This window comes from Penicillium samsonianum (assembly GCF_028829775.1).
Source record: "Penicillium samsonianum strain IBT 33392 chromosome Unknown utg000001l_segment0_segment0, whole genome shotgun sequence".
NCBI classification, from domain to species: domain Eukaryota; kingdom Fungi; phylum Ascomycota; class Eurotiomycetes; order Eurotiales; family Aspergillaceae; genus Penicillium; species Penicillium samsonianum.
The window spans coordinates 49,107-73,529 of NW_026643259.1; the positions used below are offsets into that span (position 1 = coordinate 49,107).

The window sequence follows — 24,423 nt, forward strand, 5'->3', positions numbered from 1 at the left end:
TGTTGCATTGCTTCGTCTTCTGCTTTTTTTTTCTTTCGTCGGGTTCCATATACCATAGATCGCGTTGACTACTAATTATAATTGCACTTTAATGTTTTGTGATCTTGTCTTATCCTAGTTATACACAGGAAAGTCCTGTATACACGGTTTATGCTTTTTACTGTCTTTGTATGTTGTATATCGTAGTAACATCAAGAAGAAGAGATATCTAAAATGAGCATCCAAAAACGACATCGGAGTGTTATCTTCCATATAACGTCCCTAATATCATCTTGAGCCTGATAAATCAGGTTACTAAAGTCTTACGTCGTCGAGGGCAGAGACCGCATACGCGGCCCCCTACTCTTGTGAGAATATGAACAGTAAACAGTCGTCATCCGTCATCCTTAATTCCCTATCCCGAGGTCCCTTTCCTATATTGTTCGTTTCCAATATATCAAGTATCACATACCACATATTCCATGGGAAAACAACAATTAAAAGCAATCCTCTTTTAGTGCACACCATTCGATAATCCATTAGTTACCCCGTTGGCCAAGCCATTTGAGATTCCATTGCTTTCTCCATCCGAGATAAAATGTTTCACGCCATTAGTAAGTCCATTGATTTTACCAAGAGGTACTCCTGGTGGCACTCCAACAGAAATGGTGCTCTTTTTCCGGGGTCGCTCCGGCGCGGTCCAGATAGAACCATCATCAAGCAGCCCCTGGCCCAAAGCAAGCACCTTGGATGGCGCTTCGCCCAGCCATTCGGACTCTAGTCGGTCGATGTTCTGTTCAATTTCCCAAGCACGACCACCTTCAATGAACATAGATGTGCCGTTAAGAGACTGATCAGCCAGGACTCCGGTGGCCACAGTAGCAACCTGCTCAGGAGTATTGATGGGAAGTTCGGCCCGCTTCCACTGTGCCTCAATCTTCTTGATGCTATCAGTCTGGGTCACCCAGGGGCACACAGTATTGATACGAAGATAGTGCTTGTACGGTGAGGAGATATAGGTGCGTAGGGAACGCATGAGGCCAGTGACACCGTGCTTGGAGGCTTGGTATATGAAAAGAGACGGGCTGTCCTTGAAACCAGAGACACACGAAAATAGGAGAATCGACCGGTCGCAGTTGGATCCACGGTTATGGCGCAAGTAGACAGAGGCGATGCGGGTAACATACATGGACCCGAGGAGATTGACATCCATGACTTTGTGGGTGGGGGTCTGAACGTAAGATTGGATTGTTAGATGTTTCCACGAAGGAAGTCTGGCCAAGCAACCGGGGTTGATATCCAGCTAGCAATTGCTTACCTGGCGGACGGTCTCCAGCGTAAGTGCGGTATCGAACCAATTCCCTATTTCCACGATACCAGCCGCCGAGATGACATGATCGATGCGCTTGTAGGTCTTAAAGGCTAGATCAAACAATGCCAACACCGACGGGTAGTTGGTGACATCGGTGGTCTGGAAAATCGCGCGCGGGGGCATGTCTTCTTCCTCCGGGTGGAATTGGTCACAGCATTTCTTCAGTAGACGCTCGCCCGAGATGTTATCGAGGTCACCAATGCATACATTGGCACCACTCTCCAAGCATTGCGTCACTAGACTCGAACCAATGCCATTGGCACCACCTGTATAAGACGAGATAAGATGACCGCAGAAAAGTCAGGAGAAGGGCTCGACCTACCTGTGATGAGAATGACCTTTTTGGCAAGGCAATTGGGGGGAATGCTTGGGATATACTGCGACATTAGGGGCAGATCAGTGGGGAGATTTGAGTGGATCAATAAAGATGATCGTGGGGCCAGGTACGGAGTCGAGTAGTGGGATTAGCAGATAAGCAAAGAAAGTGCTAACTGCGGACCATAAGCTCGCTTTTATATGTGTTAGATGCCTGTTCAGGCACAGGGGTCACAGTCAAATGTCTTAGAAAGTCCAAATCCACCCCCAAATGTTCAAATGTTGAGGGGAAGGAACCAATCCGTTTGGATAATACAATTCCTAAGCCATGACATCTCAGAATATGGAAACGGCTCCGGGGACGACGGTAACTCAGCCGAGGGCCAAGGACGCACGTCCACGTTGTCTCCATCGAGGGCTTTTGCATAAACAAATAAGCGATCCTATAGGCACCCAGGCTTATGGGAAAGACCAGTCATAAAAGAAATCAATATGGGATGATGCGGGGAGGCGTTAGCCAATGACGCTGGTGTGCAGATGGAATATGCGAAGCCAAAGCACACAGACGCGGGAGGAAACCAGGCTAACACCTGGGTAATTGGCACTGGCTTCCTTGACCTATACCAGGGGGTCTTTCGGAATCCTGTGGTCCGAGGTCTGCTTTGACTGTCTCCTTGGTCCCCCAACAGCCAGGACACTGTTGAAAAGTGGCAGTGATGCTCGGCAGAGAGAAGGATAGGATTGTATCTACTCCACTTCTCGGATAGCCGGATCGAATATATGATGTACATACATCGATGTACGGAGTACATACATAAGAGGTACTGTACTGGGGTGCATATGCGGGAGCGGCAAGTCGGGGGAAGCCGGGGAAGCGGGGGAAAGGACAAAAGTACAGATGTAACATTAGTCCAACTCATTCTCGTAATAGTCGATAAATTAGTTCTATCGTACAGGCAAAAATAAAACAAAACATTCACTCTTTTCCAGTACATATGCATACCCAAAAAAAAAAAAATCATAGATGCCATTGCGGCTGCAAACATGGGGAATACAGAGCATGAAACATCAAAGCAAAATTCTATCAAGGAGACCGAAAATACCACCGCAAGCCAAAGGACGAATATTTACAACTGGCTATGCCTAGGAAAGTCTTAACGGCGAGAGACACAGCACAAGATACCAGACTTGCCCAGGAACCAGAGGGATCCAATAAAGCGGAAAATCGACAGACCGGCGGTCGTCCACAGAATAGCGGCGAAGTATTTGGAGGTACGAACGGTAGAAGTGTTCTGTGCATGTTAGTTTATGCCACAGCCTAGAGTTAGACAAGATACATACTGTGAGACAGAGACTGGTAATTCCTTCACTGGTGATACACAGTGCAAGGATCAGATTGCTGAAAATCCAAATCAACACCAGGTTGGTTCGGAAAGCCTTATAGCCATCGTCCATGCTTGGTTCATCATTATCTTCAGGCTCAACATATGGCTCCAGCGCTCTCTTGACCGTCGATTCAAACTGACTATCGATATCGGCCTGCGGCTTGTCGACTTCTTCAATGAAGTTTGACTTGGCGTCATCCTTCTTCGTCTCAGCGACAGGTAGCGAATCACCCTTGTCGGAACCTTTGGTACCCCAGGAAACGTCATGCCAGTTGCAGAAAGCGTAGACCATCAGAATATTGATCGAACAGGTCATGCCAGCAAAGTACGCCCAGGAGGACGTGAACATATGCCAGGGATCCATGTACAAGAAACTTGCGAGGAAGTAAATACCATAAGTCGAAACCAAAGCGATCAGGACAATACCCGCGCCAGAAGAACTGAAGAAAGACTGGAGGAAGTGGCCAACACCTTTGTCTAGAGAGAAATCAAGAGTACCTCCAGTGAAGGCGTTCTTGACAAGGTAGAAGGAAAGGACAATGATGTAGGTTTGAAGGATACTGAAGTAGATGAACGAAAGCGTGTATGCGAGACGCGAACTGTTTAAAAGGTCAGATTGACACTGAGGTAATTCCTTCGGATCTTGACTTACCCTTTCGGTCGATTTCCTAGCGCCAGGATGAATTGTAGCATCAAGAAGAAAATGTATCCATACTTCAGGAAGTTGTTCACGATTGGCGAGGCCTCATTGCCAAAAGGCCATCCCTTATTCTTGTTGGCCGCACTAGGAGTTCCGACAAGATCCATGATGACAGTAGTAGTCAGCCAGAACGAGGCTAGGTAGTCACGAGTTAGTATAAAACCCGCCAAAGAACACGAGATTCGAGACATACCGAGAGAGAACCAGGTCATGACAAGACCCATGAAGTTGTATGTCATCTGGATATGCAGGAAAAACAGTCGTAGAATGTTGTGGCCACTCTTATAAATCCGGCCGAAATGCATCATTGCATATAAACTGGCGGCGAACGAACCGTTCAACCAACGACGTCGCTGACTGATAAACTCGGCTGCGCCCTCTGGCACATCGGTCTCGCCCTTTGAAGCCTTCACGTAGGTTAGATGCCATTTGAATCCAGCCTTTGCCACAAGCTCGAAACACAAGATACGATCCTCAGCAAGGAACATATTCTTTTTAAAGATGTTCATGCCCTCGATACCCTTCTTGCCTAACTGCTTTGAGAGTGTATGATCACCGTGGAAGTACTGCTCTAAGGGTCGACCCATAATAGCGCGATAGCGGTACGCGGAGAAGGCGCCCGGTAACACACTAACGTACCCGAAGGCACTTTCTAGCGGTTTGTCAAGAATGTTGGAGATCTTATACTCGAAATTTTGTGCGGCGACGAGGGGATTCATCAAGTTCTTCCACCCTTTTCCTAACATTGCGTGAATCTCACCGCAAGATCCACCCAAGTTCTTATCATTGTAGAAGGACTCCCACAATGCAAGGAGTGATTTCTTTCCCGGCTTAGTTCCGGCATCAATAAGAATCACGACTTCGGGATTGAGGATTCGACTGAAACCGTTGAAAAGCCAGCGGTGGGAGTTAATCTTCTTACTGTTCTTCTGCTTTAGGCAGAAAATCATTTGAACAGGAGGAAGGTTTGACGACTCGTTGCCCTGGGGCCGGATCAATTGTTGGTTGGATGTGACAGAGAGTTGGGTGGTGTATTCGAACTAGGTCTTGTTAGTGGATTTTCGTCGACTATAAACAAAATAACGGGATGGAGAGATAGTAGAATCTGCCGAGGCGAATCAAGAGGACTGTGGGAACTCACAATGTGTGCAACGGTTTCCCGACCATCGACGGAGCGCTTCATGATGCCATCTTGGTAGATACCAACTGTGGCCAACAAGTCGAGGGTATTTTTGTCGCAAGGATCAATACCATCAAAAACCAAGGAGCAGACGATCTTTTGCCAGGCCGGGCCACCTTTGTTCCAAAATTCTGACTTTTTCAAATTGACGATATCCCGAATGTTTTGCATGACACCGTGGAGCGTCCGCGCGGTCAGAACTTTATCTTCGTTGTAGTAGGTGATGGCAATCAGAAGCTCGGTGTGTCGGTTGTACATAGCCGGTCGGAGATTGTATCCGTTGCGTAGGGTGAACTCGTCAGGATCACAGGTGGCCGCAGTATCTGTATGCGATTAGCTCCAGTCGCATCACCAATATTCCACATGAATACTTACAACGCAGATGCGTGAATTCTTCTGGGAAACCCTCCTCCGATTCCCGGTACTCCTTCTGAATCGCGTTCTGAATGGCACTCGGGACAGGGTAGTCGACACTGAGCACAGAGCCCTGGACCAACTTAATCTTTCGCGTAGCATAACGCCGAAGCCCTGACCCAGGTGCCTGTCGGTTCTGCCAGGCTTCTGACGGAGTCTCTGACATGGGTGATTGAATACCCGAGCGACGGTTGAGTCCTCCCGCGGACTCCTGGTATGGACCATCCGGGAAGATAGTGACTCCGGGGTCTTGTAGTGTGTAGCGACGGAGGGAATCGGTCGAGGCATATGGGTCATCGAAGGAAGCGTTGAATGGGCTGGGCTGATTTCGGTAGAGCAAAGACTGCTGGCTGTCGATGTTCTCGGGTTTCTCCTCGTAGGCGTACGCTTGCTGCTGCAAACTGTATTAGCATCCGCTGCTTTCTTGATGGGTCTCTCCTGTTTTTCCGTTCCGACTAGCTTGTCACTCACCTCTCGTGGTCCATACACGCTAGCCTCGCTCGCCTGGGGTGAATGAGATGAATTGCCCGAATGAGGCGAATGAGGCGATGTGCCTCTCTGGGGAAAAGACATGATGCGTGGTTCGCGTGTTCTCCGGCTCTAGTGGAAAGAGAATAGAGGTCTAGCCGGGGGGTGGTATCTCAAGAATCGAAAGAAAATATCAAAGTTAGAAGTTTCAATTCCAGGTACAATCCGACGCCTCAATGGCAACAGCGCAACCTCGCAGCAATGATCTCGTGAGGTAGGTTGAAAGCAAGGCAGGCGACCTGTCTAGAGATCAAACCTATGAAACAATATGAGACCTAAGTAGAAGAGAGGGGAGGGTTGACGTTCAAAGAAGACATGTGCGCAGGGGAAGGGCTCCAGATGCCATCTATCCAGGAGATATTTTTGGTGCAGAATTTGATTGGAGGTGCCGACGATGCGGGCTGTGAAAGGGCGACTGAGGTGGAACCCCAGCGCATCAGCAATTGTTGTTCGTCATCCACCCTTTCTGAGGATCCACCATGGGGCAGTCCGAGACAGGCCATACATATTGGGCATTGGCAACCGCTTTCCCCCTGCGCATGTATCGCATAACGATTGGGGGCTGAAAGACCACCACCAACCACCAAATGATATTCCCCGTGATCATAATTATCTCGATATCCAAGGTACAACATATACTCCTGTACGGGTATGAATTTGACTGATCCGAGCCTTGCTGCGACGGACATAATTCGTCGAACATGTAAAAAGCTGCGGGTCAACGACGCAATGCGCCATAACATTGGTCAACAGTGTCTCCTATGACCCATCACAGGCTCCCCCAATTAATATTTGTGTACACATCCCTTTTACCATCCGAAACACCCCCTGAGGGACTAATAGTGAATCACTGTACGGAGTACGGAGCACTCCTCCATGCTCATAAGGACTGCAAAGGCCTCTGCCAAGCAATCACAGCGTGGGCTGGGGGTGGCGACTGCCGGGGATGACGACAAGGCGTCAGGAAACGATCGGCCGCGTATTCTAGGGGGCTGAATTCTGAATCTGCGACTGGCTCACGAGGGTCCACATATCCAGCCATTATAAATTGGGTATGTGGGGAGTAAAAAAACAGAAAAGAAAAAAAGAATAGCGCTACCACAGCAACAGAGACACATGCCGTGTGAATAGTGTGTATCATGTGCCTAAGTGTCACGTGCTCCTAGATATACGTGTACACAACTATTATTATTATTATTATGTACCCTTGCATCGGTGTACTTTGTAAGTACAACACACCTTGGGAATATAAATGTAGGTGCCTTGACTGACATTTATTTTTAGATCTTACATAGGTAGAACTCTGCAGTAAAAGTTGAAGTTGTCAAATTCCCAATGGATAGAAATATATATTCCCATATGTCTAAGACCATAAGTCTCTCATTTCTTTTAACTATGCGGTGTAGTATCTTATTCTCCGTTTCAAATTGATTTGACGGAAATCTATCGTTTCTCTGTTACGAAAGTACTATTGTTTCTGCTGACTTTCTCTAATTATTCTAGTATTCTATCATTCGACCTATCCGCCCTCACCCGAAACTCGGACTTCATTGCGAGCACAGCTTCAAGAAAAATAAAGAATACCCCAAGAACTTAACTAACAAGTCTAGTGCCGAGGGGCTGATATTGACATCTAAACACGCTAAATCCCTTCTAATCAACAGTATGGGACCTTCATCATTTATGTACCCCGTAACATCAGATGAGTTAGTACCGGGATTTTAGGCCTTGCCCGAGGTCGTTTGATATGGCAATGCCGGAACAATATGCGGGGTAAATAATCTGGTTTACAATCACAGGGCTTTAAATTCTACGATGTTCTCAATTTGATTAAAGGCGAGTTATTCCCTCCCAACTTTTGCATAACAATGTCGCCTCAGAGACCTGCATTTGATGATCTGCCTTTGCGTAAAGATGGACCTCCAGGGAATGCTTGGGGGATGTTTGGGGATCAAGATCAGATGGGCATGCTCAATCTATTGACGCCAGAGAACACCGCCGCGGCTGCTCGCGAAATTGTTGATGGCGTGCGGGTCTCAACAGATTGGGCTCTCAATAGCATGGCGACCCCCTGTTTTGGACGATCTGCTTTTGAGCATATTATCAAGAACAAGCCCCCCCGGGCAGTCAACGATGATGTCTTGGTTTTTAACACACAGAGTAGTAGCCAATGGGATGGCTTCAGACATTATGGATCAAAGCAAGGAACTTACTTCAATGGATGTACCCAGGACGACATCCAGAATTCCACTCGAAATGGCATTCACGGTAATTCCCTTTTCTTTTGAAACTTCTGATTTTCACTCATCCTTCCCCAGTATGGGTCGAAAACGGCGGTATTGTTGGACGGGGCGTTCTCTTGGACTATGCGGGCTGGGCAGCAGCGAACGGGAAAGAAGTGAATTGCTTTGAAACCCAGTCAATCCCGGCTTCTGTACTCCAAGAGGTTGCTGCTAGTCAAAATTCCACATTCCGACAGGGAGATATCTTGTTTATTCGTACGGGTTGGACTCGAGCGTACGAACAGCTGTCCCAGGCGCAATGTCAGCAACTGGCCGACTATGCAGCACCTCCAGTGATTGGGGTAGAATCGTCCGAGGCCATGCTGCGCTGGATTTGGGATCTTGAACTGGCCGCCGTGGTGGGAGATATGCCGAGCTTTGAAGCATATCCATGCCAGAATCAGGTTTTCTTCCTTCATGAGTGGTTGCTGGCGGGCTGGGGCGTCCCAATCGGCGAACTATTCGATCTCGAGCAGCTCAGCCAGGAGTGCCACAAGAGAGGCCGTTGGACCTTTTTCTTTAGCAGCGTGCCATTGAAGGTGTGTGTAGAAAAATTGCACTTTTCCTGTTCCCAACTGACCACATTATCAGGTTCCTGGTGGTGTTGCAAGCCCCCCGAATGGCGTGGCTATATTTTGATCACAAGTTCTTTCGTCTTTGCCTCTTGTCGTTCTTGATCATATTCTACAGTCCAACTCTCTGGAGATAGCGCAGAATGCAAGTGGGGGTTGGCGTTTATAGGCAATAAGCCCCTCCAAAGAAGCTTGAACAGTCCTGGACTTACCAGAACGCACCATTTTTTTTAAAAAAAAACCTAGAAACCTAGGTATCCATGGATAACGACACAAACCAAGTAATATAGGCAATTGCCTTCCATCATCGTACCATGTAGCCCTGGGGAGGTCGGGCCGAAGAGATAAGTGAAAAAGCGGAGAATCCGGGGCTTTCCGTCCCGGTCTGAGTTGTGTCATTCTACAACGTTTCACCAGTCTATGCAGATCTAACAGATCTAAACAGTTCTAAGATCTAGCCTCCAAAAAAAAAATATGGTCCTTGGAAATGCAGGCATCTCACGTCAGGCAGAAGATCGCTCAAAAAGGTCGATGGTAGCCTGTAACCGCTGCCGTTCTAGAAAAACTCGCTGCGCCGGCAATCCACCCCACCCTTGTGCAGCATGCGTGGATGTGGGCAAGCATTGTGTATATTCAGAGGCTGAAAAGCGAGTCTCCATAACGGAAAGGTGAACTCGGTTCAAGATCGATGAAAAGAGTCAATGCTGACTTCTCTCATTGCAGCTACTATCGTCAACTACAATCGCAAGCTCCTGGGTCGCGAGGTAGGTTTCATACCTACCTAGGTAGTTATCTGGACGCAATTTAACCACCCAGGATAGAAGGTAGCCATGCAACACCGTCAAGTGAGCCATCAATATCCAATCGCTACTCTGATGAGGGGCCACCAGAACGCGACGACTGGTGGTACAAAGGGACGGACAATCTGTTCTTGAATCGATCGGGAGAACATCGTACGTGTTAAGCTGGAAGATAATACATTTTTCTCATATCTTTTTACTAATCTTTCCTCAGATTTCGTGGGTGCTTCATCCACCACACATCTCGCGAAACGGCTCAACCCTGGCTCCACAAACCTTGCATGGGATGTGCGCCCACTTTACGATGACCCTTCATCATTGAGAAGACCAGTTGGCGGCTCATTACCTCAATTACCACCTTTTGAATTTGCCAAGCGACTATTCTGGGTACAATACGCTTACATCGGTACCATCTTTTCCCTTATCAAACCCTTGGAGTTTGAAGAACGGCTCGATCTAGTCTATCACCAACCACTTGACTTTTCACATCGTGAATCTTGCCTAGTATACTGTCAGACACTGTTAGTTATTTCCTTTGGCTTGATGTATAGCGTGAATCAGTGGATTGGCGAGGAAGGTCCTCCCGGCTTCAAGTATTTCAAGCATGCATTACGTTTCTTGCCAGATATTCATGAAGAGGGCTCGATTCTTTTCGTTGAGGTGCTATGCTATGTCGCATACTATATGCAGAATCTGAACAGGCGGGACGCTGCCTTCCTCTACGTACGTATTACTTCCATTAGCCTTCTGTTGTTCCGCTAACGACGTCAGATCGGACTTGCTCTGCGCATGGCTATCTCCCTAGGCCTACATCAAGAGGTGTCTGATCCCTCAATAAGTGAATCAGATCGCAACCGTCGACGTCGGGCTTGGTGGTCCGTCTACAGCTTGGACCGGTAATTTGGCCAATTCTCTTGAACTTCTGAAAACAATACTCATATTTATGGACAGGCTACTCTCGGTCAAGTCTGGTAATCCTATTACAATTCACGATGAAGACATTGGGATAACTTGGCCCACAGCTGTGGTGTGTTGCCTTCCATGGAATGTCTTAAGTATTCGCTGATTTGATTCTTGTTCGATCTAGGGAGGATCAAGCTTTGATCCATGGCCATCAACCGTTCTTACCCATTATACACAACTATCCCGTATATTGGGACGGATTGGGGAAGGTAAAACCCCTCCTTATTTTTTTGGTCGTACTGCCAAGCTGACCTAGAGGGCCACACCAGAAATCTACAGGAAGAAACCTGGATCCGGATCTAACCTCGTTGCTTCTGTCCAGAGTATCACAAATGACCTGTCTGGCTGGCTGCGACAAGTACCAGACCGGCTCCGCATTGATTTCACCACACTAGATACCCATATCAATCGAGAGTCTGTCTCAATCAACTTACACTTCTACTCATGTGTGAACATGACTGCGCGCCCGTTGGTCTTCTATGTCATCCAACGGCGACTTGACGCGGAAGCCCTTGGATCTGCAACAGACGATTGGAAAGAAGGGCTGGCTCCCAATACTGTCGCCGTCATTGACAGCTGCATCACGGCAGCGCGAGCAACCACTGTGATCATGGATGCAGCTGCAAAACATAATCTCATTGGTAGGCGATCGCAAGACAACCCCATTGCTTCTGCCATGAAACCATCTGATTAAACGAACCTTTTTAGCTACATATGGATACCTCGATGGCGAGTATATCTTCTCTGCTGCATTGCTGCTGGTCATGGTGAATGCCGCGTTTCCGCCTAATGAAACCAGCGCCCGGGCCATGGAGACCGCACTGAACCTTCTTCGCGGTATGGCAGACCGGGGGAATACATATTTGGACTCACGCCACTCTTTGCTGTTGGAATTACGAGCGGCCATTGGACCTAGACCTGCCGAAGAAAAGAATACCGATGAGGCAAGTTCTCTTGCTGCAGGTCAAAAGGGCCCTGTGACGCCGATGACCGAAAACGGCGCAAATCCATCAGACGATGTTCCAGATCCGAGTGCAGAGTTAGCAGCTTCACAAGTCCTCACTTATAACTGGCCACAGCAGCCAGATCTCCCTTCTTTCCGGGATATTGCCTTCCAGTTCGATCTAAACGATGATCCAGCACTCTGGGAAGGGGCTTTGGATCAAATCGATATTGACATGGACACTGACTGGATTGAGAATACTTTAAAGCGATAAGAACAAATAAATCTCACTCAAGAATCATTTCACATTTGTATTGTGTGCTTAATGCTTAGTATCGAGTATTTATGTAGCTTCTAACTAGCTTATACATACTACACATGTCCGGTATGGGCATAAATTGATGCCTGAGGCCAACATACATCAGTTGGATGGATTTCTCCGCAAAACGCTATTATTATTCTTATCTTATTATTATTATTATTATTAGATCACACATGAGCCCCCGGAGTCCTATCTTCCCCTCCATCCTCAATCCCCCGCCGCTTATCAAGCTGTGGAGGTGTCGGACCGAGGAAGCCGAAACAGGAGCCATCGGCCCGACACGTGACATGCATCTAATGGGTAACAGCACGATGATCATTGGAGATGTGCTGGGATATCGGGACGAGCTCTGTGACATAAATGAATACGGTTCCCTTCTGACCTTCTTTATCTGTTGTTCTCTCCTTTCTTTTCTTGAACCCACCTCACATCTTCCCAACTTATACTAGTCGCAATGTCTGATTCAGGGAAGATTACCATCTCTATCGATCGTGGCGGCACATTTACTGATGTCCACGCGATTCAACCTGGCCGTCCCGACATTATCTTGAAGCTTCTCTCTGTCGATCCTTCTCACTATCAAGATGCCCCGACTGAGGGCATTCGTCAAATTTTAGAGCTGGCCACCGGGGAGCCACATCCCCGAGGCCAACCATTGAAACTCGACCGCATTGGTTGCCTACGCATGGGCACAACCGTTGCAACCAATGCCTTGCTCGAGCGCAAGGGCGCTCGCTCAGTACTCTTCACAACCAAAGGGTTTCGAGATTTATTAAAAATTGGCGACCAATCTCGCCCGGCCATTTTTGACCTATCAATGGCTCGCCCCGGAGTACTCCCGGAAAGTGTCGTCGAAGTCAACGAACGTGTGCTGTCTTGCCATCCTTCTGCCGACAGCGATTGCTTCTCCGATTGCCGGGTGGTAGAGGGAATCACCGGCGAGAAATTCCGTATCGTGCAAGAACTAGACCTCGTTGAGGTGAAGGCAGAGCTCCAACGACTGAAGGAGCAAGGAATTCTGTCAATATCTGTGGCGCTATTGCATTCCTACGCATATCCTGAACACGAGCGTCAAATTGGCGAGCTCGCTCAAGAGATGGGATTCTCGGTTACTCTCTCTTCAAAACTTCAACCCATGATCAAGATCGTGCCTCGTGGCATGTCAGCCGCAGCCGATGCCTACCTTACACCCGTTATTAAGACATACATTGACTCCATCTCTTCCAGCTTTGAAGGTGGGTTGGAGAGTCAGCAGGACTGCCGATTTGAGTTCATGCAATCAGATGGTGGACTGGTCGATTTCCGCAAATTCAGCGGGCTAAAAGCGATTTTGTCCGGCCCCGCAGCTGGCGTGGTCGGCTTTGCAGCCACCAGCTGGGATCCCACCGAGAAGACTCCCGTCATTGGTTTCGACATGGGTGGCACCAGCACAGATGTCTCCAGATTTGATGGCCACCTTGAGCATGTATTTGCATCCAAGGTTGCAGGCGTGATGATCCAATCCCCTCAGCTTGATATCAACACTGTCGCTGCTGGCGGTGGTTCCATTCTCACTTGGCGTAATGGCTTGTTCTATGTCGGGCCTGAGTCTGCAAGTGCTCATCCTGGTCCGGCATGCTACCGAAAGGGGGGCCCCTCACAGTGACAGACGCCAATCTGTTCCTGGGCCGCCTTCTGCCGGAATACTTCCCGAAGATCTTCGGCCCGAATGAGAACGAAGCTCTGGACACAGAGACGACTGCACGCCTTTTCAACGAACTCACACAAAAGATCAACATTGAACGCCGACAGCAAGGCCAGTCAGAGTTTTCCCCAGAGGAAGTCGCACTTGGCTTCCTCAATGTCGCAGATGAGTCTATGTCCCGGCCAATCCGTAACCTCACAGAAGCTCGCGGCTTTGAGACTGCATCTCATCATTTGGCATGCTTTGGAGGTGCTGGTGGCCAGCACGCATGCTCAGTGGCCAAAACGCTCGGAATCTCTCGCATCATCATTCACAAGTATTCTTCCGTTCTGTCAGCATACGGCCTTGCTCTAGCAGAAGTTGTCAAGGAGTCACAAGAACCGGTTTCGTCAGTCTATCTATCTTCACAATCTGCGCTTCTTCGACACCTCGATGACTTGTCAGCATCAGCAACCAAGGATATGGAATCCCAAGGTTTCCCTTCCACTCAAGTGCGCCATGAGCAATACTTGAACATGCGCTACGAAGGTTCCGACACCAGTCTAATGATCCTAAAGCCCGAGAGCTCGGCAGACTTCCTAGAAGAATTCCGCATTCGTCATCGCCGCGAATTCAACTTCAACTCTGACCGACCTGTCCTTGTTGACGACGTTCGGGTGCGAACTATCGCCTCATCCAAGGTGCGGTCCGAGCAAAGTCCCTTGGTCCAACTGAAGGAAGCCAATATGCAAGATGTCGCGACGGCTCCGAACAACACTACTTCAGCCTACTTTGGCCAGTCGAGTCGGGTCGATACACCAGTTTACCTTCTAGGTGAATTGGAGAAGAATTCCCGCATTTATGGCCCGGCTGTCATCATTGATCAAACTCAAACAATTGTCGTGGCTCCCAACGCAGTGGCGAACCTGCTCGACACCTGCATTGTCATCGATCTCAGCGATGGACCAACCTCTTCCGGAAGCGCCCTGTCATCGGAAATTGACCCCATCAGGCTTACTATCTTTGGACATCGGTTCATGTCCATCGCTGAGCAGATGGGTCGTACGCTACAGAAGACCTCCGTTTCAACTAACATCAAGGAGCGGCTGGATTTCTCTTGCGCTCTATTCTCTCCCGATGGAGGCTTGGTGGCCAATGCACCCCATGTTCCGGTTCATCTTGGATCCATGCAATTTGCTGTGCGTTATCAGCATGAGAAGTGGCTAGGCAACTTGAAGGATGGTGATGTTCTGGTGGCCAACCACCCCAGTTGCGGAGGCACCCATCTGCCCGATATTACCGTAAGTCATCTTCCCATTGAACACTCTCATCAAATACTGATATGTCCATAGGTCATTACACCGGTCTTTGACCGACCTGGTGGCTCCGAGATCATGTTTTACGTGGCTTCCCGTGGCCATCACGCTGATATTGGTGGTATCTTACCTGGATCAATGCCTCCCAAATCCACCGAGCTGTGGCAAGAAGGCGCCGCCATCGAAGGCGATAAGATTGTCAGTGATGGTATCTTGGATGAGGCACGTTTGATCGAGTTGCTGGTCACAAAGCCCTCGCAATACCCCGGCTGCGCTGGAGCACGCTGCATCAGTGACAACTTGTCCGATCTGAAGGCACAGATTGCCGCCAACACTCGTGGAATCAGCCTGATCCAAACTCTGTTCAATGAATATGGAACCCAGACCGTGCAAAAGTACATGTACGCCATCCAGGCAACCGCCGAGTCTGCTGTGCGCAATCTTCTCAAGGAGCTATATCAGAAGTTCAATGGCCAGCCATTAGAGTCAGTCGACTACATGGATGATGGCACCCCCATTCGATTGAAAGTCACCATCGATGGTACCGATGGATCAGCTGTCTTCGACTTCGAGGGCACAGGCCCTGAGGTGTATGGCAGCTGGAACGCCCCCATTGCCATTACTCACTCAGCCATCATCTACTGTCTGCGCTGCATGATCAATGCAGATGTGCCACTGAACCAGGGATGCTTGGCGCCAATTGACATTCGCGTCCCATCGTCCAGCATTTTGTCGCCGAGCAAGACTGCTGCTGTCGTTGGTGGCAATGTTGTGACCTCACAGCGCATCACAGACGTCGTGTTCAAAGCCTTCCAGGCTTGTGCCGCGTCTCAGGGCTGCTGTAACAACCTGACCTTCGGCACAGACGCCAAGCTTGATCCTTCCACTGGTGCTGTCATCAAGCCTGGATTTGGATATTACGAGACTATCGCTGGCGGCAGTGGTGCTGGCCCAACTTGGAAGGGCGAGTCTGGTATACATGTTCACATGACCAACACGCGGATCACCGATCCCGAAATCCTGGAAAAGCGTTATCCGACGATGCTCCGCCAGTTCACTCTACGCGAGGGCTCTGGTGGCCAGGGCAAGAACCCCGGTGGCGAGGGAGTGATCCGCGAAATTGAATTCCTTTCACCAATTCAATGTTCGATTCTGTCTGAGCGCCGTGTCCATCGGCCTTACGGACTCGAAGGTGGCCAGGATGCACAGACTGGATTCAATCTGTGGATCACGCGGGATCCGGACACTGGCAATGAGCGCCGTATCAACATCGGCGGCAAAAACACTGTCTCGATGAAGACACACGACCGGGTTGTGATCAACACTCCCGGCGGTGGTGGCTGGGGGGCTGTATGAATGGGTTTATAGCGAGCATGACATTTCTAGTATACCAATCTCAATTAAATACATAGGTAGAGATACAATGGTCATTTTTTGGCCTTATGAATAAATTCATAAAATTCTTCTTTCACAACTTGGACTTTCCAAATACTGGTCGCCACATTTCATTCACTAGTCGGCTGGTATTTACCATATCTGGCCCCAGTTGGTCTAGGGAAGAGACTCCAAGCATCTTCATGGTGATCTCAAGTTCTTCGGCGATAACTGCAAATGTGTTAGCTTGGAATTGACTTGAATACTAGTCCCAACTTACTGTCTGTACACCTTTCCACTCCTTCAGCGCCGTATGCCGCGAGGGCATAGTAGTAAGGCCGGCCCACTCCAACAGCGGTCGCTCCGAGACACAACGCCTTCAGCACATCTGCTCCGTCGCGAAGACCTCCATCAACAAACACCTGGAGCTTGTCGAAGGCCTCCGGGTAGTACGTGCGAATCTCCAGGAGCGTCATCAATGAACTTGGGGCGGAATGAATCTGCCTGCCTCCATGGTTGCTCAATAGAATTCCGTGTACACCATGTTGGACAGCCAGCTTCACGTCCTCTACACTTTGAATCCCCTTGAGAACCAGTGGCCCATTCCACTCTGACGAAATCCAGTCCAAATCCTCCCAAGTAAGACCACCATCTACCGAACCGGGAACCTGACGACCCCCGAACGCTGGCGCAAAGTCGTTCTCGCCGTGAATGTCTCTTTTGTTTTCGGCCAAACCAGCGTCGAGATTTTCTTGTGCTTGGAGGTAACGATCGGCAGTACGCTTTCCTAGCGTTGAGGTGTCCACTGTCACCCACAGACTTTGATATCCGGCTGCCTTGACTCTTTGAATGAGTAACTTGGCTCTTGTCCGATCTACAGGCACGTAGAACTGGAATGACAAGTTGGAAGGGCTTTGATTGCCAAGTAGCCGTTGCTCGTCCAGATGAGCATCCATGATCTCCTCGAGCGGCTTCGTAGATGCTGTACTGATCATGGTGTGCATACCTTTGCGAGTCGCTCCTCTCACCAGCAAGGGTTCAGCGCCTGGGTGTGAGCTGCCCAGTGTACCCATAGCCGATACGAAGAAGGGGAACTGAGAGATATGTCCCAAGATGTTCCTTCGGGTGTCCATTGAATCAACATTCCTCAAGATCCGGGGGCGAAAGTTGATCAGAGACCAGTCATCGAGATTGGTCCTCATTGACAGGCCTGTAGCAGCTGAGCTTGATGCATAAACCCATGACTTCTCCGGCAGGATATTCTTTGCGACCTGCTCAAAGTCTGTCGTGGTGACACATAGAGAAGAATGGGGAATGTTGTTGTTTGCCATCATAGTTATTGTTATAGCTTAGGATATGAAGCAGAAAAAGAAAAAAAGGGAACAAGGAACCAGGAATATGGAGGTTAATAAAGTATAGAAGATCAGATAACGGCCCCGAAGCCGGCCCCGATCGGCTACTCATTCCGGCCCGGCTATGTCCATTTGGGGTAAAAGCGATTGCCGAATTGTTATAGTTCTTGAATAGTTATGTACATGTAGACATATATAGTTATGTATTGTTCCAGTTTCCGTATAGTTATCTCTTTTTGTCTACCTTTATGTATCGGAAATGAGGTCCCGTTTTATCGAGGACTAACAGCAGAGGTCTGTACCAGCCTTTCAAAATCTGTTTCAATGTGAGCTTATATACTCAAAATAGTTGAAAGGAGCTCATATTCATACGGCAGCATTCTCTTCTGGGCATCTAATGAGGGATATGGAGGTGTACGGGCAGTTGTAGTCGCGCCTTTTATTGGTGTAGATCCGGACATGGTCAAAGTGGTGGGCCGCTGTGCACCCTAAAAGACATGTTAGACTATAGTAGAAATGAATGCTTAGATTCCTAGTCATACCTTTCGGTACTACAATAAGGAGTCAGTGGGATCGACATTGAATATAACCTTGGACAACAGAGACTTACTTCCTGGCCACCATAGGGCACGGCAATCACTGTTCCCATGAACAGCGTACAGATCAATTGCAGACGCATAGTAGAGAAGAGGATGGTCAGAGTTTTGAAATTTAAGCTTGCAGATCACTTTCGCAAGTCTGGGTTGAGGTGGATGAAACCGCTCAACTGAATGAAGGATAACAACCGTGAAAAGGATGCGCGGAAGGCGAAATGCCTTCAATTAATTCAATCTCACGTCAATATTGTGATTAACTTTCAGTTTCAACATTAGTGGACGAACCCAAATGAAATTGATATGTCAGAGAATATGGTGGTGGTAAGGAGGTAGTGAATCACAAGCTTGACTCTGGGTCATAGAAGGTCGGAAAACAAGCTTCGTTGTCTATGTAGTTATAAACTACATGTACATATGTACCTCCCTATCTTTTGACGTCTGCAGTCAGAAATCTGACGTCAATGGAATGTGAAAAGCATGGCTTTTCCATGTTTAGTGACACCTGCATTCCATCTGCTACCTCTTATATCCCTTGATTGACATTCCAGTTCGTGAACTTCCACGGGAATTTTCCGCTTGCATCTTCCTATGAAGAAACCAGCAAGCTAATTAAAGTAAGAAAAAGCAGATCTCTTATAGGGCCTAATATAGAACAGCATCTGATGGGTATTTGAGAATAGCTACATCATCTATCCTCTTTTTCCCCTTTGATTCTTATCAACTAATGGTTGAGATTCCGTATAAAATTCCCTTTCTACATTGTAGAAACTTCCATTATACGTGGTTTCAGATTGTGTGGGACCCCATAGACATGACAAGATTATCCTAAGTGCCAAATAAATTGCTTCTTCTGGTTGCTAAATCCCTTTCTAGGCAGAAAGACATTTCTGCTCTGGTACGAATCAGCTAGAGGTTATATCATCTTTTACACGCATTTTTATATCAGTTCAATGCTCGGTATCATCAAAGTTCTGTTCTATCCACAGCCACAAACGGAAACACGTCTCTTAGTTATCAAAAAATCCCTACATGTCGGTACTAATATCGCATCCTTTAAGCCACAGTTCAACGATGCCCTTTTAGGCTACGAGCGCGAAACACGGCAAAATCCACTTCTCCAAGCTGCTCAAAATGACCACATAGAGACTGTAGAGATATTATTTCCGAGAGTCGACCAAGCCGTATATATATGCCATCATAGCTACACACTGCTAGCTGATGGAGTTCGTCCAGATTATCAAGCCCAGCTTGCCATCAAGATAAAGTTTTCGGAAACCGTTGCTATTCTGGAACATCTCTCTTATGAGAACATCCCGGAGAAAATGACCCTCGAAAACTGTTTCTAAGCGAGAGGAGAAACGGCTTGTAGATCTTGATTTCCAGCCGCTGACTATCCTGAGGAGCACGATCCTGATCATGAGGTGATTGTTTGTTCGGCTATTGACGATGAGATACATCTCGATTATGTTGGCTTTAATGTGTATCTTGATGATGCTAATTATACTATGTATTCTGAGTGATAATGTAATGGCTGAATCCATCTAAATCATGTTTCTTGAGGGAATTGCGCCGTGTGAGGTAGTATGAATCAAGTAGGATTCTAATTTACTGCCAACTTGGTAAATTTAGAATATAGCCCCTTATATGCTATAAATATGTTATAGTTATGCATATGTACATGGATGTTGTTATATACATGCTGTTTATCTAGGCCTCCTGGGCCAGGGTGGGGGTGTTAGTAAGCATCACATGCCATCATGGTGGACCTGCAGCTGCCCCAGGCTGTCTTGGTTCTTTCAACTTTTTACTCTCTTCGCTTTTTTATTTCGCTACTTTCATTGCGAGTCTCAATATGTTTGTCGCGATACCCGGTTGACCAGCCATAAGGCTCCTTTTCTATTTCGATTTTGCTTCATTCTCTGCAAACCTCGGAGACGGCGTTAACACTGCGTCTTCCCCCGCGACCCCAAAAAAAAACAAGTGACGAGGGGTCTAAGGACACATATTGGCCTCCATGACAAAATCACCACCTATTGTGTTTATTGCCAGGTGAGTATTTACTTCTGTTGCACTGCTTCCACTGCTCACTAGCCTTCTAGACATGGCGCCCGCCTCGATGCTGCAGACAAAGATTGGCACTTAACCTCTCCAAACCCTTTCGACCCACCTCTTTCCTACGGTGGATGGATACAGTCTCGGGCACTTGGTGTACGTATAGGAAGTCTCCTAAGGGACCGACAGTTCACTGGGGAAGATCCAGAGAGTCACAGCCATCATCCGACCTCGGATAAACAGGCAAAACCCACCCCCGCATCTTCAGACCTGTCCCACCGATATAACGTCATTGTTCATACCTCTCCTTACCTTCGATGTCTGCAAACTGCAATAGGAGTTAGTGCTGGTATCCACCAACAAGCCTCGGGCACAGAAGCATCCGAAGCAACTAGTTCAGCTCCCACTGTCCCCACAGTTTCATCTACCACTGACCAGCGATGTCTGCTTCGCGTCGACGCATTTCTGGGCGAATGGCTATCACCCGACTACTATGACCAGATCACGCCCCCGCCGGGCTCGGACAGAATGGTGGCGTCTGCCAAAGGGGAGTTACTCCGTCGTGCCGAGGTCATCCCAACCACCGATGGTTTGACAAGGGCGTTTTCAGGCCACTTTCCTGGCGGTTGGCACAGCCAGTCACATCAGTCACAGCCTACTTCGCCGGATGATGAAGACCGCGGCTTGCATTCCGCAACATCCCAGCGCCAGCGTGCCAGCACCCATGACACTCTCCAGAACCCTATCCATCTCAAACATGCAAAAAAGTCCCTCGGTCGCCTAGAAACAGACCTGCCGCCTACCCTAGACGAATATTACGTACCACCAACTCCCAGCTACGCCGTTTCCACATCGGACCCCATTCCTACAGGCTATGTTGCTCATGCACGGAACGCATGTACGAGGATCGACTACCAGTGGGACAGTATGCGCACGCCTTATTGGGGCACAGGGGGCGAGTTCGGCGAGGAATGGAGTACCATGCACGAACGAGTGCAGGATGGATTTCAGCACATGATTAACTGGTACCGGGAACAGGATCTATCTGAACTCGGTTCTACAGCGGAGTCGAGCGAGGTAAACGACAATGCACAAACGGTCCTCGTTATTATCACACATGGCGCGGATTGCAATGCTTTAATCAGTTCATTGAATGGGCACTCGGTCTTACTCGATATTAACACAGCTTCACTCACTATGGCTGTGCGACGCAACCGTGTCAATAAACCTGCGCATGACATGGATCACACGCCTAAATCTCCGAGCCCTGACAACCAATCGGTGTCACGGGAATACTCCTTGCAGCTTGTGGCGTCGACAGATCATCTGCGCCCGGGAATAAACCCCTCACAACTCAGCTCGCTGTCATCTCCCTCCGTCCCCGTACTTTCACCGCCTCCGGTCCCTTCATATAGGAATCGTCTTGGCGCTCGTCCATCGCTCCTCCAAGAAACATTAGCAAACGGCCCACCTGATACCAGCCCTCGAGCATGGACGCTAGCGATGCGCCCGTCAACTAGTTCAACTATTTCTCAAGGGGCCTCTCAAGGGGCCTCTGGGCTTTGGAACTCAATCTCGTCGCCCACTGATAAAGTGGATACAGAGGACAACCTTGTGCCGAACTTCGGTGATCGGCCAGTCAGTAGTCAGGATTCGGCACCCTCTGATAGGTCTGATAGGTCTGCAGATCTTGGCTGGACGAAGCAGTTACCACAACGGACACTGTCGCAGCGAGGTTTATGGGGGAGTGCTCAGCCGTTGGGGGATCGTGAAGGTGGAAAGCGGCGATGGACGGTGGCGGAACAGAAGCTCTGAAACCATTCCCCTTATTGAATTTTAAGATACCTCTTGCATGGCGTTGTGGGCTTTTTTGATTTTTTATATTCAAATATTATGTTGTACTATGACGGACCCCCCGACCCTCAGGCACCTACCAGGCACCCAGGCACTAATGCCGCGGCTTCCCCCTCATGTTTGTCTCTCCGCCTCTTTACTCTCCTCTCCTCTCCTCATCCTTTCTCTCTCTCTCTCTCTCTCTCTCTCTTCCTTTCAAGTATCTCTTCATACATTTTAAATATCATTGGGACTTCCATGTCAAACATCGAAACAGACGGACTCTCCGTCACTCATTCCTCTGACCGAACTGGGTCTCCTGATCTACGGCTGATCCACTATAATGATGTCTACCATGTCGAGTATGCGCTTATCTCTCCCTTTCTCTCCCCGGCTTCATAAACTTCAACCTTGGGGTGATATTAAATTATCTTATATAGATCTGGTTCTGCAGAGCCTGTCGGCGGGGTGTCTCGGTTCCAATCCCTTGTAAATCACTACCGTTATCACCCACAGTTCACCGGGCAGCCCGATATCCTGACCTTCTTCTCCGGCGATGCTTTTAACCCGAGTATCGAAAGTACAATTACAAAGGGCAGGCATATGGTACCATTCCTCAACACAGTGGGCACCGATGTAGCGTGTGTGGGTGTGAGTATGGCAACCAGCTCCCTGCCAGGCATATGTACACCGCTAATCTAAGTATCTAGAATCATGATCTCGATTTTGGAGTCGTCCAATTCCGCCATTTGGCCAGCCAATGTCACTTTCCTTGGCTTTTGGCGAATGTTCTTGACCCGGCACTAGGAGAGGATACCCCAATAGCCGACTGCGGAAAGTCTCGCATGTTGACCTCATCCAATGGGCTCAAGATCGGCGTATTGGGTCTTGGAGAAAGAGAATGGTATGTGCTTCTAGAATGCATCTTCTGATGTTTTTAGTTCTTTGCTTACTCGTATCTACCTTAGGCTCGGCACAATAAACTCTCTTCCGCCTGATCTCATCTACAAATCTGCATCTCAAACAGCTCGGGTGCTTGCGAAACAGCTCCGAGATGAGGGAGCAGACCTCGTCATCGCTGTCACCCACCAACGTGAACCGAATGACTACAAACTGGCTAACAACCTGTCACCCGACCTTGTGGACATCATTCTCGGAGGTCATGATCACTTTTACGCCCATGCCGTTGTCAATGGAATCCATGTGATGCGGTCAGGGACCGACTTCAAACAGTTGAGTTACATCGAGGCTTTCCGCAAACGCGATGGTTTGCCTGGTTGGGACTTCAACATTATGCGACGAGATGTTGTTCGCTCAATTCCCGAAGATCCCGATACGGTGGCAATGGTGGCCCGGCTTACTTCCAGCCTCAAGGCCAAAATAGAGAAGCCAGTCGGATTTACAGTGAGCCCGCTCGATGGCCGGTTTTCTACTGTGCGGCAGCGTGAATCTAATTTAGGTAATTTTGTCTGCGACCTGATGCGCTTCTACTATGCGGCTGATTGTGCCATGATGGCGGGCGGCACAATTCGCGGCGATCAAATCTACCCACCAGGGATACTGAAGCTGAAAGATCTGCTGAACTGTTTCCCTTTCGAAGACCCTGTGGTATTGTTGCGCGTTCGTGGCCATGCATTGCTGGCTGCACTCGAGAATGGGGTTAGCCAGCTCCCCGCACTCGAGGGCCGATTCTCGCAAGTATCCAATATCAACTACGGGTTCAAACTGGACGCACCATCGGGGTCGCGCATTACATTTGCTCGTGTTGGCGGCGAGCCCATTGACTTGCAACGTGAATATCTTCTTGCCACACGCGGCTATATGGCCCGAGGAAAAGACGGGTTCACGTCATTACTTATCCAGGCGGAAGGAGGTGATGTGGAGGAGCTTGTGTCTGAGGAAAACGGTGTTCTCATCAGTACAATCCTACGGCAATATTTCCTAAGTCTCAAAGTACTCGGGAAATGGAACCGTTGGAGCGCCAGCTTAGGCCGACACTGGGGTTCTGTACATCGCAATCTGCACGGTGAAGGCTGGCTGAAGCCAGCGTCTCCCCAAAACGAGAAAAAAGCAGGCGACAGGCTGAACCCAAAGCCTCCTCTCCGACGGACAGGCCGGTCAACATACTACTATGGTCGATTTCCCGAAGAAGTCGCACAGGGCACCGACATTATCACCGGGGACGAGACGAATGGCAATGCCATGGACTCCGACTCAGATGAGGATCCAGACATCCTCACGTCCTCGCGACCAACCACAAATTACGTCACTCAGCCAGCGAAATCATCCGCCGAAGAGGAGTATCGTCTACGAATTGCGCGGCGAGTTGTCCGAAAGTGGATGCGGCATGCAGGTCTGCAGTGCAGAATGTTGAATACTATGGATGGCGAAGGGGAATTCACTCCGACCTGGACGTCAGGAATCTCTCCTCGATTGGAAGGACGCATTGTGGTAGAGTAGACGTGCTCCTCCGCTTTTCTTC

General features: G+C 48.8%; 8 protein-coding genes across 8 annotated transcripts; 4 read left to right on the forward strand and 4 right to left on the reverse strand.

Annotated features, from left to right (window-relative positions):
* Positions 1-493: 493 nt before the first annotated feature.
* N7471_000020 (putative 3-hydroxyacyl-CoA dehydrogenase) lies at positions 494-1,737 on the reverse strand (the record flags this gene model as incomplete). The annotated part of the gene is made up of 3 exons (XM_057272741.1): positions 494-1,210; positions 1,298-1,617; positions 1,674-1,737. 3 exons carry the CDS (start codon positions 1,735-1,737, stop codon positions 494-496), a joined length of 1,101 nt encoding a protein of 366 aa, XP_057140920.1.
* A 1,083-nt stretch (positions 1,738-2,820) lies between these two features.
* On the reverse strand, positions 2,821-5,918 carry N7471_000021 (uncharacterized protein; the record flags this gene model as incomplete). Its single annotated transcript, XM_057272742.1, has 7 exons — positions 2,821-2,958; positions 3,008-3,650; positions 3,704-3,887; positions 3,945-4,791; positions 4,893-5,254; positions 5,307-5,739; positions 5,817-5,918. 7 exons carry the CDS (start codon positions 5,916-5,918, stop codon positions 2,821-2,823), a joined length of 2,709 nt encoding a protein of 902 aa, XP_057140921.1.
* A 1,300-nt stretch (positions 5,919-7,218) lies between these two features.
* N7471_000022 (transcription factor domain-containing protein) lies at positions 7,219-11,707 on the forward strand (the record flags this gene model as incomplete). The annotated part of the gene is made up of 12 exons (XM_057272743.1): positions 7,219-8,141; positions 8,192-8,696; positions 8,747-8,808; positions 9,173-9,395; positions 9,451-9,491; positions 9,549-9,680; positions 9,742-10,250; positions 10,299-10,423; positions 10,479-10,554; positions 10,615-10,699; positions 10,760-11,131; positions 11,199-11,707. The coding sequence occupies exons 1-12, from the start codon at positions 7,742-7,744 to the stop codon at positions 11,705-11,707; spliced, it is 3,039 nt and encodes a 1,012-aa protein (XP_057140922.1). The 5' UTR covers positions 7,219-7,741.
* Positions 11,708-12,209: 502 nt separating this feature from the next.
* N7471_000023 (5-oxoprolinase) lies at positions 12,210-16,090 on the forward strand (the record flags this gene model as incomplete). The annotated part of the gene is made up of 3 exons (XM_057272744.1): positions 12,210-13,362; positions 13,383-14,719; positions 14,771-16,090. 3 exons carry the CDS (start codon positions 12,210-12,212, stop codon positions 16,088-16,090), a joined length of 3,810 nt encoding a protein of 1,269 aa, XP_057140923.1.
* A 112-nt stretch (positions 16,091-16,202) lies between these two features.
* Positions 16,203-17,442, reverse strand: N7471_000024 (uncharacterized protein; the record flags this gene model as incomplete). The annotated part of the gene is made up of 2 exons (XM_057272745.1): positions 16,203-16,339; positions 16,389-17,442. The coding sequence occupies 2 exons, from the start codon at positions 17,440-17,442 to the stop codon at positions 16,203-16,205; spliced, it is 1,191 nt and encodes a 396-aa protein (XP_057140924.1).
* A 350-nt stretch (positions 17,443-17,792) lies between these two features.
* N7471_000025 (uncharacterized protein) lies at positions 17,793-18,139 on the reverse strand (the record flags this gene model as incomplete). Its single annotated transcript, XM_057272746.1, has 3 exons — positions 17,793-17,948; positions 18,003-18,011; positions 18,071-18,139. 3 exons carry the CDS (start codon positions 18,137-18,139, stop codon positions 17,793-17,795), a joined length of 234 nt encoding a protein of 77 aa, XP_057140925.1.
* A 1,728-nt stretch (positions 18,140-19,867) lies between these two features.
* Positions 19,868-21,923, forward strand: N7471_000026 (uncharacterized protein; the record flags this gene model as incomplete). The annotated part of the gene is made up of 2 exons (XM_057272747.1): positions 19,868-20,105; positions 20,156-21,923. Exons 1-2 carry the CDS (start codon positions 20,071-20,073, stop codon positions 21,921-21,923), a joined length of 1,803 nt encoding a protein of 600 aa, XP_057140926.1. The 5' UTR covers positions 19,868-20,070.
* A 276-nt stretch (positions 21,924-22,199) lies between these two features.
* Positions 22,200-24,401, forward strand: N7471_000027 (putative 5'-nucleotidase; the record flags this gene model as incomplete). The annotated part of the gene is made up of 4 exons (XM_057272748.1): positions 22,200-22,303; positions 22,382-22,592; positions 22,652-22,845; positions 22,910-24,401. The coding sequence occupies 4 exons, from the start codon at positions 22,200-22,202 to the stop codon at positions 24,399-24,401; spliced, it is 2,001 nt and encodes a 666-aa protein (XP_057140927.1).
* Between the last annotated feature and the right edge of the window lie 22 nt (positions 24,402-24,423).